At 33.9% G+C, this 17,480-nt stretch overlaps 1 protein-coding gene across 2 annotated transcripts in view; it reads right to left on the reverse strand.

Moving 5' to 3' along the window:
* LOC111516099 (oxidative stress-induced growth inhibitor 2) overlaps positions 1-17,480 on the reverse strand; it is a 64,704-nt gene that overhangs the window by 27,372 nt on the left and 19,852 nt on the right. The window contains exons 1-2 of one of the 2 annotated variants that reach the window (XM_074186191.1): positions 16,991-17,051; positions 11,649-11,729 (exon numbers count right to left, since the gene is read on the reverse strand). In XM_074186191.1, coding sequence (XP_074042292.1) covers positions 11,649-11,700 — 52 coding nt within the window. In that variant the 5' untranslated portion in view covers positions 11,701-11,729; positions 16,991-17,051. Of the gene's footprint in view, positions 1-11,648; positions 11,730-16,990; positions 17,052-17,480 lie in introns of those variants that run through there. The other variant, XM_074186190.1, reaches the window with a different exon arrangement.

A 17,480-nucleotide genomic window follows, 5' to 3' on the forward strand; every position in this document is an offset into this window, starting at 1 on the left:
GACGGAAGGTTCCATTCAACCTACAGTTTTTTAGTAGTCGATTTATCACATTATTATTCGGGTTCGGAAGTTGTGGATATCTTTCATGAAATACTCGGCATGTTCTACTTGCAATTCTATTGCACTCACCATAAATTAGTAATAAATTCAAGAAATCTTCATTACTGTAACCTAATCTTGACATTATTCTATTATAATTGGTAGCTATCACAATCAGTCAAAACCACCAACGAAAGTCCGACGTTAAATAATTGGTTTATTTATTTTTCCAAAGCACACTATTAAAAAATATTAATGTGTGCTTTTGTACGTTAGAGACCAATACCTCAATGTATACAAATTGTAACTTTTTCTAAGGTAGGTACATACCAATTTCGAATTGACTGATCTGAGACAGTAAAAAAACTGGATCAAAAAGAAATATTACTAAGTATAAAAAAAATTTTGAATATCCAAAATGAGTGATGAATTCAAAAAAACGAGCAAGAAAACCACGTCAGTTTCCGTTTGAAACAGTTTATCTCGAAAACGGTTCAAAATAGAAATAGTATTATCTGAACAAAGTTAATCTAAATTTTGATGTAGGACTCAAAAATGTTGAAATATAAGAGTTGGAAAAAGGGTAAATATCTAAGAAATATTGCAAATATCAAAAAAGATCATTGGGAGAGGAAGAAGTTTCCTTCAAATATATCCACTCATATAAACAAATTTGATTTTGAGGTGAAATTAGGCCTTGATGGGCCTTCTCTTCTTAGCTACTCGTGGGACCTGAACCTGAGTCTACAGACGAGATGGACGTCGACTAAACGACCCCAACTGTCCTTTCTGTAACAAAGGAGCAAAAGAGTTTGGCAGTTCTCCAACTTTTGAGATAATTATACGACCTCCCCTCAACTGTCTTCCCAGTAGCATCGAATCACGAGTAGGAGATTCCATGTTCTCCAACTGTGCAGCCAAGAAATGACTCATTGCCTCCTCGAAAGCCAGATCTGAATCTCCCTTGCACCAAATTCTTGATCAGTATCAGGAGAGGAAGCAATTGAGGGGGGAATTGGGACGAACAAGAGGGGAGGCTATGAATTTCGTTTGAGCGTAAAAATGTGTTACACAGACTTTCAACTGCGGGTCTTAGAGATTTCAGCGTTTCAAGAAGATATCCTAATCTACGAGACCTTTCAGGTAGCATACATAACATGTCATTTTGAAAAGTTGAGGGGGAGCTGGGGGCAAACGAGGGGTGTCCCCTTGAAAAGCTTTAGCTACGGCTGCCTACGAAACATACTGAAAAACAATATGTTTTCGTACAAAAATATATAACTGGACTATCCCCGTTTTCTTCAAGTATTTACATGGATCAAGTTCAATGTCGATATAATTACCATAATAATAAACACTTTAATTTTCATCTGAATAATTAGTCTCGCCTGAGAAAAATTTTTATTCCGCAGCCAGATAGCAGTCACAAAACGAGTTATTTTTGGAAACACGGAAATAAGCTTGTACAAACAAACTATCAAATAAGCGGAGTGACACAAGAACCTTTCGTGCAAATTATGCAGATTCAACATAATAATATTTATTTTTTATTCGCACATGATGTATTATAAAAATAATATATGACATATAAACTTGAACTTACGCATGGTTCAATTAAATGGCTGAAAGGTATGAAGCAAATGAAATAATAGGTCATATTTTTGTTTTGTGTTGTGCTGTCTTCATGTAGATAGGTACTTACCTATTTCAAAGTAAGATAAAAATTGTTATAGGGGAGCCCAAGCAGCGATTTCGGAATTTACTGAAGCGCGGCAGATTAATATACAGGGGGATACCTTGTACCCGGTTAAGTACCTCCACCAAATATGAGCCCCATAAATAAGGCCGCCCGTGAAGGATAAAGGATCAGATTAATGAAAAAAATTGATCATCAGAAATTCTCGAGCGCGTCAGATTAAGGTAGGGTGAGGTAATTACCTTCTGAAAAGTGTATATTCCAGTGATCTGACAATTTGAGAGTGACGTAAAGAAAGAGGAGGGCAGCAAAGTTGTAAAAAAATAACATCATTTCGACATTCTCGAGCGTAGCTATTTTTTATTTTTATTTTGAAGGAAATGATTCAAGGATAACTAAAAATATATAATCTGACGATTTCCGCAAGCCGAAATAACAAAAATTCGTCGATAAAGTTTAATGCGTGCAGCTGTGTGATACCTATATTTCCCTCTCCGAGTTTGTATTCCTCTATTCTCTATTCACTTTTTCTCTATCTATTACTCTCTCACTCCGTCCCCACTCTAAATTATGTTGCCAAGACGCCTTCACAGCTGATCACAGATACTCCTTCGTGATGGAGATGATGATTAATTAATCAATTAATTGATGGATGTAGCCGTTACTACGTGGTAGGAAATCATAATGAAGAAAAGAGAAATTAAACTTTCTATGTTTTTTAGCACTTTTATTTGTTAGTTACAAATAAAAGTGGCTTCTTTTCTTTTCTTTTTTCTTCATTAATCATTTTGAGCATTTTTTAAAAATTATTTTCTTATAAATACAAGTATTCTACTTAAAAAACATACACTTATTTATTTGCATGCTATTTTCTGAGTTTTTCAATTAATTGAGTTCAATGAATTGAAAAACATTTGAAAAAAAATATTGTTTTTGTCAGATTAAGCGAATCCCTCTAGATACTCGTCAGATTATGAGACAGCACGTCTTAAACATGAAGATGAACCATATATATCCTAATCTGACGCGCTTGAGTATTTCAAAATGGCGTTTTTTTTTTGAACATTATAATAATGGCCGTGAGTTTAACTCAGATCGAAATCGTCAGATTATTGAATGAGAGCTTTCTTTTGTTGCACTCAACACCCCCTTAGAAAATCTGACGCGCTCGATTAAATACCAACATTATTAAAAATAGGTAGGGATGCTATCAATATCTGACGCGCTCGAGTATGCCCATGCAACAGTATTTTTCAACATATTTAAAAATTTATAGCCGCTTCCCCCACCGATGAAAAGGAATATATTATATAACATGTTTCTCTTCTTACCATCTATGCTTTGCAACCTAATATGTCTCAATGACGCTCGAGACGCGCAGTTTTGTTAGGGTCGACACCTTTTGTTTTACATTACCCTACACTGGGATTTACCCGAACGTTCCCGACTATTCTCGAACATTCTAGAATATTCCGTAATATTCTAGTACGTTCTAGAGAATGAAACTTGCAGTTTTATATCTTTTTTATCTTTAAAAGTGCGCCCTCTAGGTATAGGTAGAGGACTATCACAACATAACTCTCGTGATAGTTCCATAAAGATCTGGGCTGTTCCCAAACGTTTGGGATTATTACCAAACAGTCCACCACATTTCAGAATGTTCCAGAATTATGTGAAATATTGGGAAATGCTCCCGAAGTTTCTCAAATAGTCTGTACTATTATAGAACTTTATAAAGGGCGAAACTTACAGCATCTCCGATTTTCAAAACTACACCTTTCAAGTAAAAACGGGAACCTTGTTCACGGATGGGGGGGATCAGAAAACTACCAAAGCATATAACTCTCTTCATCATTCCACAATGATCTGAGTTGATAAATAAATATTTCAAAATGAAATCTCGAAACATTTATCTCTCGCGTCCTACCTACGCAGTAGGTAGGTTGGGACTACTTTCCCGGCCAACACCACGCTGGACATTGAACTATATCAGAGGTTAGTTTTGCAGATGCTTCTCGTCAATTGAGTATAGATGACCACGGATCGATTTCGAGGTATTACTTCTCGTCAGTGCAGGAAAGATCCGACCCAAACAGCAGTATGCCTGGGACTCGACCAACTTTAATGTGTCTCGACTGTACATATGAAACCTTCATCTAGGAAAAAGATTTTTAACTTGTAACAGAGCTTCATTTCGTGAACGAAGTCCCAAACCGGTGAAAGAAAAATTCCATGTACCAATACTCTAAGAAATCGAAAAAGTGTGGAGACCGTATCCAGGAAAGATACACACGTACATCATACTTATCAAAAAAATCGCAAATACTTTGATAAAATGGTTCAATTACAGAGGCTTTCGAACACCAAATCCGCTTTTTGTCTATTAATCCAACATGAAATCACCGATGAATAAAGTAGTTACTGTGTGTCAAATACTGAATGAAGATACAGAATGACGGAAAATGAAAACATTCAAAAACATCAAGCCGGAATTTAGTGAATAAATTTTCATTCTGAAGATATTTTTTCGGTAAAGGTTGTTTATGGTTTATAGTTGGAAATATGGCAAATAAATAACCTGTTTTCATTGAATAATCCCGAGAGAGAATTTTTCACGATCAACGTTCGCTTGAAGGTGAGCCAGAATCACTATAAATCACGCTGTAATAACAATTTGACGAGGAAATTAATCAATTCACAGGAAGTAGAATTAATCTTATGATAAATTGCCTTCCTCATAAAAAATATTCAGCAAACTACTCATGATTCGAAATGAATTTTTATGGCTCAATTATATTAGTAAAGTTAATTTCATTTCAGCGATACTGTAGGTTTGACTCAACACAAACACTGCCTTCACACACCAGAACTGTCACACTCTTTTCGATTATTTCAAATACTTCCAGTTCGCCTTCATTGAAACCTATGCTTCTTTTTCTTCTCTTTTTACATGCTCTCTGCTTCTCTTACGGCGCAGTAGACCACCCAACCAGCAAAGTTGTTTTATGATTCTATGGTGTTGCAACAGTTTTATTTTATTAGTATTTTATAATTACTTTCAAAATGCTAATTGATTATATTAGATGATCGGTGAACACAATACAGTTGTAGGCAATATAAGTATTTTATAAATTTGTCATAGAAACGTTTATGAAATAAAATTGAAAAACCATTATAAAATAGCCAGGAAATTATCACAGAAACGTTTTTGCAACTAACTTATAAAACCTATTTTCCTATAAAAGTAAATCGTTATGTAGCAGTTTTATAACACTTTTCTGCGAGATTTTTATGATAGTTATAAAACTATTTCAAGCTTATTTTATAACTGTTTCCTGTAGCTTTAATGAAATTATTTTATTAGAATGCTTTCAGATACTATTTTATTTTCATTACCATATTGTCACTTAAATGATAATTTCCCAACTATTTTATAGTATGGTATATTAACTACAATTCAAAAACACTAATATAACTGTTATAAAATCAAATTGTTTTTGCTAATATATATTTGCTGCCACCAAGAATGAAATTCAGCATTTAAGAACAACCAGCTGACATCGTTTTCTAATCACAGCTTTGAAAAATTTTTCAAAATTTTAGTTATGTTCAGTAAGAATATTTTTGTTTAGTTATTCAAGTGGGACACCATCGATATCGTGGTGGAAATTATTTCTATTATTTAGCAACTTCTAAATATTTTTATTGAGTATAGGTACCCCATAAGTAAATTCAATATATATATATATATATATATATATATATATATATATATTATACTTTCAATTTGATAATAATTCCATTGTGTGGATACTGTAGTGGATTTTTCTGTTTGTATCCCGAATATATAAATAAAAATAAATAATAACTCAATGACGGCCATTTTGAACATTTATTGGGGGGTATATAATAGTTTTAGATTCAGTTCAAGGTGCTTCAAATAGACAAAGAAATGACTTGGTAATCCATAAAAAACTTTCTGGAAGCTTTGAGGCGCCCTGTATATTGAAAATACTAAAAAAACACTTTAAACTATCCCACTTAACCTAGTGCTTCAATTTTTTTTTGCGAAAAACAGAAAAAGGTTATTATAATGGTTAAAACCCGTCGTTTAGCCTTTATAATCGATGAAAGAAACTTTTTAGCCAAAACATCCCAACAGATAATATCTATCCAAACTGTATGTGAGAAATTCTTCATTCATACAAGCACTTTTGTAGAAACCTACAGCTTTAAAAGTAGTGCGACTTTGCCGCAATACCATCATTCCAGAACTAAGTGTTTCTTAACAGTTTTATAGGGGTAACATAGTAAACAAAATACGATGAAATACTTGCTACTGATACCAATTTATTTTATAGAACGACGCCATTTTAAATGATAGCGATCCGGGATACTGAAATTCGATGAGTTGAAAATATGAAATACCGTACATAAAGTGATATTAACAGCTGAAAAGTACATATATATTATAACATTATATTATTTAGAATAAAGTGAGTTAAGTTTGTGACTAGAAAATTAATACGTCGACAAAGTGAATTTTTGTATAATTAATAATTTTACCGAAAACGTTTATAAAGAGTGGCGCGCTTAAATTTTGCTAATAATAAGCTATATATTTGTCAATAAAATTTTATTTGCAGTAAAAATATCCATCTTCAAAACACAAACAATGTCTTTAACAGTTTTATGAGTGCAAAAGTGAAATTTTAAAATGGCCTCAACCTTTCTATTTCTTAGTTTTCAGTTGGTGACATATCAATTATATTTTCCTAGTGTCCAATACAAAATTACTTCTTGCTTCTTCAAGAAAACTTTTTTAACACTTTTTCATTTTATTGTTATCGCTTCCGGCTGTATTATATTTTATAACGCCTACTTGGAACTACTAAAAAACTCTTATAAAACTGTCTTCTGATTGTTTTATAAGTATCGCTTAAATATGTTGCAAAAGTGCAGTAAGGGAAGTCTTTACAAAACTACTTTTTGAGAGTGTTAGACAAATTTTATAGTAACTGCCAAAATGTTTTGTAGTGTTTGTAAAAGGCCTTACAAAATATTGATGACTATAATGTTTTATAAAACGGTGCCAATTTCCTATTTATAGCAGTTTTATAAACACATTGAAAATATTTCCGGGAGAAATGTAGTTTTATAATTTGTTTCTCCGAAACGTTTCCGCAACTATTATAAAATACGAAATTGCTAGTTGGGCAGAAAATTATGATTGGGGTGTTTGTTGTCATTCGATTTGTAATTTCACACAGAGTAATTTACGATTTAGGCAAAGTTACGCTAAGAAATAGTTTGAAAGTTAAAGTTAAAAATTTGCAGGAATCCCAAATTTAAAAAATCTTTGAAAAGCAGAAAATTAACCGATAGTATAGCACCCAGAATTGTAGTTTAAACTAGTTGACCTAGTGAACTTCGTACCTCCTTAGAATTAATGAATGTTGCGTTAAGTGATTAGCTGAATCAAATTAACTATTTTATATTTTTTTTGTGAAGCACTACTGGCCATACTAATATAGCCAGTGTTCTCAGGTTATTTTAATGCTTAGCAGTAAATATTATGTCATAAAAACAGTGTATTGATACGAGTATAAAAAACTATAATTGAATATAGTTTACAGATACAGAACACATACATGGTAATTTACACTATTTAGAGTCATTTGATAATTATTATAGAAAGTAGGTAAACTGAGCCATCAGTAGATTTTAACACTTAACCAGTAGAACAGTAGATCGATAGCCAAAACAGGATATCTACTGCAAACACAGTAGACCTGGCAACATTCAACAAGGCGTTCCTCTCAAGCGATTTCTTCTTCATCTTCAGTGAATTGATTATCAATCTTCCGCAGTCGTATTGCATTACGGCTTCGTTGTGGAAGATTCGAATTTTTGGTTGCGGCATTACAAATGACACTGTGCTGGATATTGCTGACTCAACTGACAATAATTATTCATCCGCACACAATCACAAATGTTATAACGTCAATTGTTTTTGCGCGCACCATACCAAGTAGAATAACCTGAAAAACTAAACGTCCCACCGAAGAAGCTACGCTAGTTTCCTCAGTAAGAAGCTACGGTGTTAGCGAAACGCATCTGAAGAATACGCTGGACGCTAAAGCAATTTGAAGCTCCAACTTTGCCATCATTTTCATGTTATTCTGTTCAGAATTCAGAATAACTAGGTCCGCGGCGAGAATCCTGAAAAAGGTTTTAGCTATTCATATCTATATCTTTCTATTACCTTCTCTTTTTTTTCTTTCTTCTTTTCTTCTCTTCAAACACTCATTTATTTATTTTAATACATTTTCGGCATTGGTGGAAGAGCAGATGCGAATACAAATTTGCGATCTGAACCAAAAGCCATTTGCAATCAAATACAAAGTGTTTTTATTTTTCTCTCTCTTGTATTTTGTTTTTTGTTATTATCTTATATTTTGATGGGCAATAAACTTATTATTATTATTATTTATGACACAGTGCAGTCTTGATGAAACAGCACTTTCTTTTTTACAAATAGGGCCGTTTTTTCGCGATTTTGTCTTTCAAACGCTCCAAGCTTTGTAAGTTTTTCCGTTTTTAAGACAGTCGATGAATATTTTATACCATGCGCATCCCAAAATACTGTTACGTTTTTCCCCGTGGGTTTACCAATAATTGACTACATTGAACAATAATCAAACTCAACTTTATTTCACTTTTAATACAACAAAACACTGCAACTAAAACTTCAACTATTATTCAAATGCCTATTGCCTTATTAGATCGCTCCGCGTACCGCACTATCACTTCAACTTGACTGTCTCGATAGGTTTGTAGGTAGCGTTTATATATGTCAATCCAACGGCCTCAAAGATGTTAGAATATTCGCTAGAATTCCATCGAAGCCGGTAGCATTATTCTCGCCACGTCTAGAACGGCCACGAAGATCGAACAACCGTCAAACATCGGCCGGACTGGCGCGCTCTTGGCCACGTCACAATTGGTTTATGGCTACCAGTGGCGGACGACGTTATTTTCTTCAGGGCATGATTTACAACAATACGGATACCATAAGCTTGCCAGCCGACTGTTTTTGCGTTTTTGCACGTTTTCGAGCCGGTTCACCACGTGCAGTCAACTCATATGACGATCGTTTTGATTCTGTACCTATGGTATCAAATCATTTGTTGATACTAGTAGCACTATTTGTGTCTTAGCCTACGAACTTTTTAGCCCACCTAATATAGAACAGTTTCACAAAAAATAGTACATCAGATCGAGAGTCCGACAAAATAAGGTTTTGAAAATATGCAACCTGTTTCGAGTTTTCATTTTTTTATTTTATATTTATATGCTCTCTTATGATTTTATTTGATTTATACACTGAGAGAAGATAATTGTGTGATGTATCGCAAATGAATAAGTACTAATGAACTGAATAACCGGCAATCTTTTTTACCAAATCATGAAAAATGATCCTACCTGATTTTGATCGAATAACTACCTTAACTTTTCAATTGTTATTTGCATAATATTGTTTTTACGGAATCGCAAAGTCGAAATTTTCAAGTTTTCAAGTAATAAAAAGAATGTAGCCCTGTTGCGCTTTCGCAGGTTTCATCATAGTAAAAATCAACCAGTAAGTCCACTCCCACTGCTTTCATTCATAAATTCACAAAGTTCTCGGTGACCTCGAAGCGAAGTGTGGAGCCAATTTCGTTCCTTTACCATAGGCGTGCGCTAATAGGAAAACGAAATTTAAGGATATTATAGAAGATTTTGTGGTAAGTTACTTATAACCAACTACAAAAACTAAAAACAATAATAACGACAGCGAATAAACTAATCAATTTCAGACCGTTTATTATAACTAACCCGATGCCCGTGGAATCGTCGAATCCTTCGATACTACAACACTGAACGCGTTGGATGAGAATCTCGTCCTAAGAGCGGTTGAAGGTCCCCGGCAACTCGGGCAGATCACGTGGTAAGAGAGCCTACTGGTTGTATTATTCTACTGTGGTTTTAATCATGTATGAGATGATTTCGCTTGACATATTAATTTGATAATTATCAATTATTTTTGGAGAAATTGTTGTTGTCAGCTCCATCATTACAGATCGAACAATAATTATGAAGTATCGAGAGTCTGGATCAGATAAAGATGATGAATGAACCCTTCAGTAATAGATTAATTTTGATATGACGATTATCAATTAATATAATCAGATTGAAATTTGACAATTCATTTTATCAATGAGTTACAACATAATGCATTATAAATAGCAATTAAACAATGCAAAAACCATCAAAATTTTCGTATAAACGACCCAGCGACCGAGAATGTGTCGCGAAATAAATTAATACTAATACAGTTTACATTAATCAGTTCATAATTCGAAGGAAAATGGAAGTTTATCCTATGCACCTGCCCATTAATCATTACTTGATCGTAATTATTTGGCCAAACACAACAACGCAACATGCCACAGGGATCGTATTCACCAGATTTGGCCCCCTGCGACTTTTTTCTGTCCCCAAGATTGAAGAGACTCATGAAAGGACGGCGGTTTGCGATGATTGGGAAGCTGACACAAATGTATTATATCTACTACTACTTTGAAGGGAACAGAATAGAAATTGATGAATAAACATTTTTTGAGAAAAATGAAAATTCGCTTAAGTTTTTGAACAGACAGCGTATTACATAAATGAAATACAGGACTAAAATCCAACCTGTGAATCAATAAATGAAAACAACTGAATTCCCTATCAAACGACCAACCAGTGTTGAACTCATTTTCATTAAATAGTTATTAGTTTGAAGATTGTTAAATTGCCATGGAAAGTGTTATTAACTTAATAATCAAGTAACCGGTTAGTGTATTAATAATAAAATTTGACACCATTTAATATTTGCTATACACTGTGTCCAATATCCGGAGGACCAGCATAGAAAAATCGGAAACCGTAAAAGAAAAAAACTCGGTTAAATTTGAAAAAAGTTGCCCAATTCAGAGCCCACTTGAATTACATTTTTAAATTCAGAAAATACCGAATAATTCCGGAAATATTCGAAATGAACCGCAGTCAATTTCGTTTTAATTTTTTCTGACGCTATATAAGAAATTGAAAAACTCAAAAAACACATTCCCATTGCTGCATGCTGTACAAGACAGCGTTTACAGATTTCAAATCCAACGTTTCGTCTCCAAGAAACCATTACCGATTTCAATTTTTTATATGGGCCAGGTAAAGATCGTCCGGTCCCGGTATAAGTTATCCCTTTCGGTGTCAGCTATCACACATAACCGACATTTCCAAAATTTTAAAACTTCATTTGAATAACCTCTAATTAGGTTCATTTAATCGACTTTTGGGTCTCTTACGGTTTACGATTTTCCCATGCTGGCCGTCCTTACCTTGGACACATTGTATAACTCGAAAGTACTCGAAAATATGCAACCGATTCCTCATCTATACCCATTGTAACGAATTTGAAGTCGCCCCTGACCGATATGCCGGCCGACTCAGCGAACAAACACATGACATCACCGCGAAAAAATGCAGTCGGGAATCGCCGGTAAAACTCTAGAACCGAACCGACTACAGATTTCTAGAAAGGACTGTTACATTATATAAGGACAGCTTCCCGACCCAAGAGGGTAGTTCAGAAAATGAATCGAGCGGCTAAACAAGAAATTCAAATAGTAGAAATAAATTAGGCGTTAGTTGTTAAGTGTTGTAATAAATAAATTAGTTTGTGATTAGTGAAATATTGTTGGAAATAAATTTGTTTAAGACAGTTAATTCTTTAACTTGTCACACTATTTAAAATTTCCGTGCAAGAACTTGAAATTCAATAGCCCTGTACAATGATTTTTATGCAAAATGAAATCAATTAACTCACCTATGATAATGACTTCCTTATAAATAACTTCTCCCTGGTTACCGCTTTTCATGTTTCCACACTATGTCCACAATAAGGCACCTGGAAATGAAATGCCCCATTATTAAAAAAAATCAATGAAATATTCGACAGTCATGATTGGATGGAAAATATTGGAGTGCAAAACTTCTTTCAGGTGGTGATGATATTGGAATGATTATAAATCGTGATTGGAGATTGATTTTCATTTTAACAAGAATTTTGTTCAACCTTCTGATTAGTGGCTGTCAATTATGACTTGGACGTCAGGTAGACAATTCAAGTATAGGGCGATAAAGGATGCAAAATTACCACTTGTTCTTCTTCGGTAAAACCATGTTAGACATCTAGTATCAAGTTGATAGTGAGAAGGGTTTTGAGAATTGAAACTTTCCCATGTCTATGATAACATTTCGAAATGTTCCAGGTTGGCAAGAAGTCCATGTCTATGGCTCTAGTGGTGATGCTTAACATTTTGGATAGATAGGTTGCATCCTCCGATTGGAAAAAATGCGTGTACTGACGTATTTTGACGTGTAAATTACGAATCCGAAAAACAATCGGTGCTCTCCCTCATTTCCAGAGTTACAACCTTCCAAAGTATTCAGTATTTTATTTCTGACCGGGATATTATAAGCTTATATCGTCATAGTTACGCTATCAATAAAGAGGGTCATAACTCCCTTGGGACATTATAGATTTTATAATTACCTCTACCTTTCACAAGTAAAAATAAATAGAAATAAAAACTGAACCATATTTTATTTATTCACGTCATTACAAATAATAAATGTACAATTTTGAAATGTTCCCTGAAAATTACTTCCGCCACTGGAAACAATTTCTTCTTTTGTATGGCTGGAGCTTCTGTTCACTACAGTCGAGGTACCTGCCTCTTCTGATGACAAAGTAGATAACATACGCGCCGTTTTATTTCTCAATTCGATGCTATCCTCCAAATACCTCTCCGCCACCGTGGAACTTTTCCAACCTCCGTGTCTTTTTAAGTTGGTCATAGTTGCTCCTGCATTGGCTAGAGCAGTAGCAGAAGTGCGACGAAGGCAATGTCCCGTATAGGAAGATGAGTTTGGCAATCCTAAATACATTGCGATTTTGCTGGGGATTTTCACAAACATGTTTTTTCCAATTGGCTGAGATGTACATTTATTTTGTCGGAAGCTCAAAAAAAATCGTTCAATACCTTTAGGACGCAAAGACATATAAAGTCTTAATAAAGGCAAAGCGGAGAACTCTTTTTCATCCACAACTGTAAATTTCTTCGATACACCAGTTTTACTTTCCGGTACATTCACTACCATAACGGAATCCCGGTCCTCTATATCCGATATCTTCATATTCAAAAGTTCCTGACTTCTGCATCCTCCAAAATAAACCATAATCAAAACAACCTATAACAAAAAAAGGAAATAAATACACACAAAAAGGAAAATAAGAAAAAAATTACCTTATGCAATAAATGAATATCATTAGGAGCGTCCTTTAGGAATCTGATAACATCTTTAGGAGATAAAACAGCAGACTTTTTCGGCTTATAACTCTTACTCTTCCGTTTCACAAAGCCTGTAGTTCATTGAACTTGGTGATATCTCGTTTCTCATGTATAGTCACCATCGATTTTAGCATTGACCATTTAGTCCATAAAGAATTCGGACTATACGTTTCTGACTGAAACGAATAAACACAATTACTACCAAATCTACCGAAAAACATAGAAAATTCCTTACCAGTTCTTGAAAATATGCCAGAAATACAGTTTCAGTGACATCTTTTGGCATAACATTTTTCCGTGTCAGCCAGTCCAGATATATCTTGTATTCTTTTTGGAATACGGCTTCACTTTTCGATGGAATTAATGATTCTCTTGCTTGTTCAGCTTTTTTCAAAATATCCTCCATTATATTTGGGGTAGAAAACACGTTTTCACCGCAAACACAACTTGATAACAAAGTTCTGTTTATAAACAAGTAACATAGCAACAACCTAGCAACAAGAAAACTCTACTATAATCAATGGAACCTGATTCAAATATACCGGGAAGGTAATGAATTGGGCCAGAGGCCCTCGGGACGCAAACTTTGCCATCGGTAATTAATGCCCTCCTAATTCCCTTGATACATAAATAACTATATTCACCCCCATTCAGTTCAGAGAACATATCTTGCTAACCAGCTCTACAATCTATTTCTGAAAATCAAATATTTCATTCAAAAAAGATATCAAATGTTTCATTTCAGAAACATCATTTGCCTTACCATACTTACCCAGAGAAAATGAGTTCATGTTCATATTTCTTATATTTCTATATATTTTTTCTTATGCTCCTTTAACGGCATACATTACTTAAGTGTTCCGTAAATGCTGCAAAAATGTGTATATGGCTACGAGTCAAATACACCATTCAATATCTAATGTCACTTCTCCACTCTTTTCTTTATATTATACTATAATTATTCAATAATCATATACGATGAAAGAACACCCACGCCCAGGCAAGGCCTTGGTAAGTGCTCCTTCATCACTAAAATTATGTATACCACGTAAGACCACTGTGGAAACTACATACTAAAATGTGAACTAGTAAAGTGGGACATTTATTTGCCCAATATTTGTATAAGATGCTTTCCATCATTATTATTGTTAAATCATGGCGAATAATGGCACATTATTGCACATTTGTAGCAATGTTTATACTCTTCAGATGTTTGCATTTTCATTTTGAAATTTACCATTTTTACTTTTTTTGCATTTTATTTTTACATTCTTACATGATTATATTTTTAAATTTTAACATTTCTAACATTTAAGATTTCCATATCTTTATATTTTCATAACCTGTAACAGTAATACCCACGCACAGGGAATCCTTTTTTGGGTTTCTTGAATTTGTTCAGATTTTTCAAATTGTTATTGACTGATCCTTGTACTGAAAATTGAATATATTCATATTATTATTATCACTCGAACTAAAAGATCCAGAGCCTAAGAAAGAAAACGCGCTTGTTTGTTCAAAATTGGCTTTATTCAACAAAGTGATCTGCATCAAGAGTCACACAATCATTTCAGCGCCGCTCTAACATTTCAATAACACTTTTAGAACAATTTATTTTTCAGCAACAACCTCTTTATTCAATCGAATTTTTATACTGGTGAGCATTTTTTTGATGTCTGCGAACATCCAGTAGTCGATGGGAGCCAAATCTGGCGAAAACGGTGGATGTGGAAGCAATTTGAAGTTCAATTCATGTAGTTTTGCCATTGTTTTGATTGACTTGTGACACGGTGCGTTGTCTTGATGAAACAATGTTTTTTCTTTGCTGTCGTTTCCATATAATATTCACTGTTGATGGCATTTCCCTTCTCAAGATAGTCGATGAATATTACAACACGCACAATCCGAAATACTAAGACCATAAACCTTTTCAGCCAATTGTTGTGCTTTCGAGCGCTTTGGAGGAGAATCACCAGTTGCTCTCCACTCAGATGACATCCAACACATTCTTTTGTCAGCTAACTCACGCAACTTCAATTTTCGATCATTCAAATCAATTTTGTGGATTTTTTTCATGTTTTCTGGTGTTACTGCCTCATTTGAACATCCACTGTGTGTCATCGGTGTCTCTACGACCACGTTTGAAGTCAGCAAACCAACGTTTAATTGTTGTTTCTGATGAAACGGAGTCCTTATAACATTTTTCAAGCCATTGCTTCGCTTGAACGGTATTTTTTCCATCAAGAAGCAGTGTAAAATTAAAACACGGAATTGATTTTGATCCATTGATTTGAAAATAACAAAAGTAGTGTCACTCTTAGCACAAAAACTTACAAACTTATTAGTAGAATATCATGAAATGTCAACAGCTTTCTTATAAAGGTTGGTGCTAACTGAAAAAGTGGTGAATGCAATAAGACAAGCGCCATCTATGTGTTAGGCCCGAGACTTAAAAATTATTAGTTTACGGAGTTGCTTTTTGGTGATAAATTTCTCCATTTTACGTTTTTGAGGTTAACGTCATAGTTGGCATCACTGGCAAATTCAAATCAAGTGTTCCTGCCTTCAATGTTGAGAACTTCAATTTATTTTACGCTATAGAGTGAAAAATGGATTCGATAAATAAATTAACATTGGTTTATACGCCACAAAATAAACCAACTTAGTCATTTTTTTTTACATGATGCAATTCAAATCATATGAATTTTGAATATTAGTCGGTGACAGTACGTTTTTTTTCGAAATCACACCAGTATACAGGGTCTGTTAAAAAAAGGTGAATTTTAATTTTTTTTCAAAAAATACTGATTTATTCAACAATTTCTCTTTTGTCACCGTCAAAGTATTCCCCACCAGATATAATAATACACTTGTGTCAGCTTTTTTTTCAACCTTCGAAGCAGTTCTGATATGCACTTCTTGGTATGTCCTTGAACTCTCTCAACGATTCGGTTTTAATCTCCTCAATCGTCACAAAACGCCGTTCTTTCATGGGTCCCTTCAATCTTGGGTACAGGAAAGAGTTGCGGTGGGCCAAATCTGGTGAATACGGTGGCCGAGGCATGATCCCGGTGTTGTTTTTAGCCAAAAAATTACGAACAAACAATGACGAGTGAGCTGGTGCATTATCGTGATGCAAAAGTCATGAATTTTCTTCCACAATACCGGACGTATCCATTAACTGTGAAAATTTCATCGATATCTCTTTCCTTCGACAGATAATCAATTGTAAACTTTTGCAGACCACAAACATACAGATGGATAAATAAAAAAATGTGTATTTTGATGAGTATCAAATCACTTTTGATGCGAAACTACTAAAAATAAATAAATGAATCATAATCTAAATAATAGTTTAATTTAGTCAAGTGAAACTTCTGGAGAAAAAGACAAAATTTGACAATTCAGTGCCACCTACAAATTCAAGTTGGGGAATATTGTCAATTAGTAAAATTTTATTTCCCATTCAGCCAGTTAGTAATCAAAATTGAATCACTCAGTACTACAAAACCTATCATCAAAGTCTCATCCAAGTTGATTAAAATTAACGATGAAAATAACAACATATTTATCCATAAAATAACCCCTCAATATGTTTTTAAATGCCTTCATGATGTTTTTATAATTTAAAATGAAAAAATTCTTCTGTATAAAGTAAAATGAACATTTTTGAAAATAAAAGTTCCTAAACATATTGTTAATTGAGTTCACTTTCAAATAAAATCAAAGTTTTAATCAAATGTAGAAAATAGATAATAACTCTTGCCTCCGATAAGACACTGTATAAAAACCAAGAAAACACTAAGCAACTAACCTTAGTCAACGATGTTTCCTTCCAGCCTGCTTGACAAGAACTGGAGGCTCTAGAAGCTTTCGCAATAAACATATGAAAAATTTGCCACTGATAACGTTTTATCAGTTCTTAATGTTATCAATAATTCGACTAAATTGATCCATCATAAATAACATCCAAGAGAGGAGATTTTAATAACTGTCAGATAGTAACAATGTGGTCCAGTCATGAGGTTAATAATTTATAACTTACAATTGTTTCAACTTTTATATTCAAGGTAAATGCTAATATTATTTAGAAGGCATAAAATATGAAAATCAAACAAAATGAGTGTTTTTTCATGACTTTCCTGAAAAATTTATTCTTTTTTTCTTGTACTTCACTAGCCTACATTTAATTGGTAAATATTCGTTTTGAGGGCACCCGGCGATTTTGAAAAAATGTTTGAGTGTACTCACGTATTTTAATGCGTAGATTACGAAACCGAAAGAAATAAGCGGCGCTCTCCCTC

The sequence above is a fragment of the Leptinotarsa decemlineata genome, unplaced genomic scaffold, assembly GCF_025532065.1.
Source record: "Leptinotarsa decemlineata unplaced genomic scaffold, Ldec_3_MD MMD2_tig00078422_RagTag_RagTag, whole genome shotgun sequence".
Classification (NCBI taxonomy): Eukaryota; Metazoa; Arthropoda; class Insecta; order Coleoptera; family Chrysomelidae; genus Leptinotarsa; species Leptinotarsa decemlineata.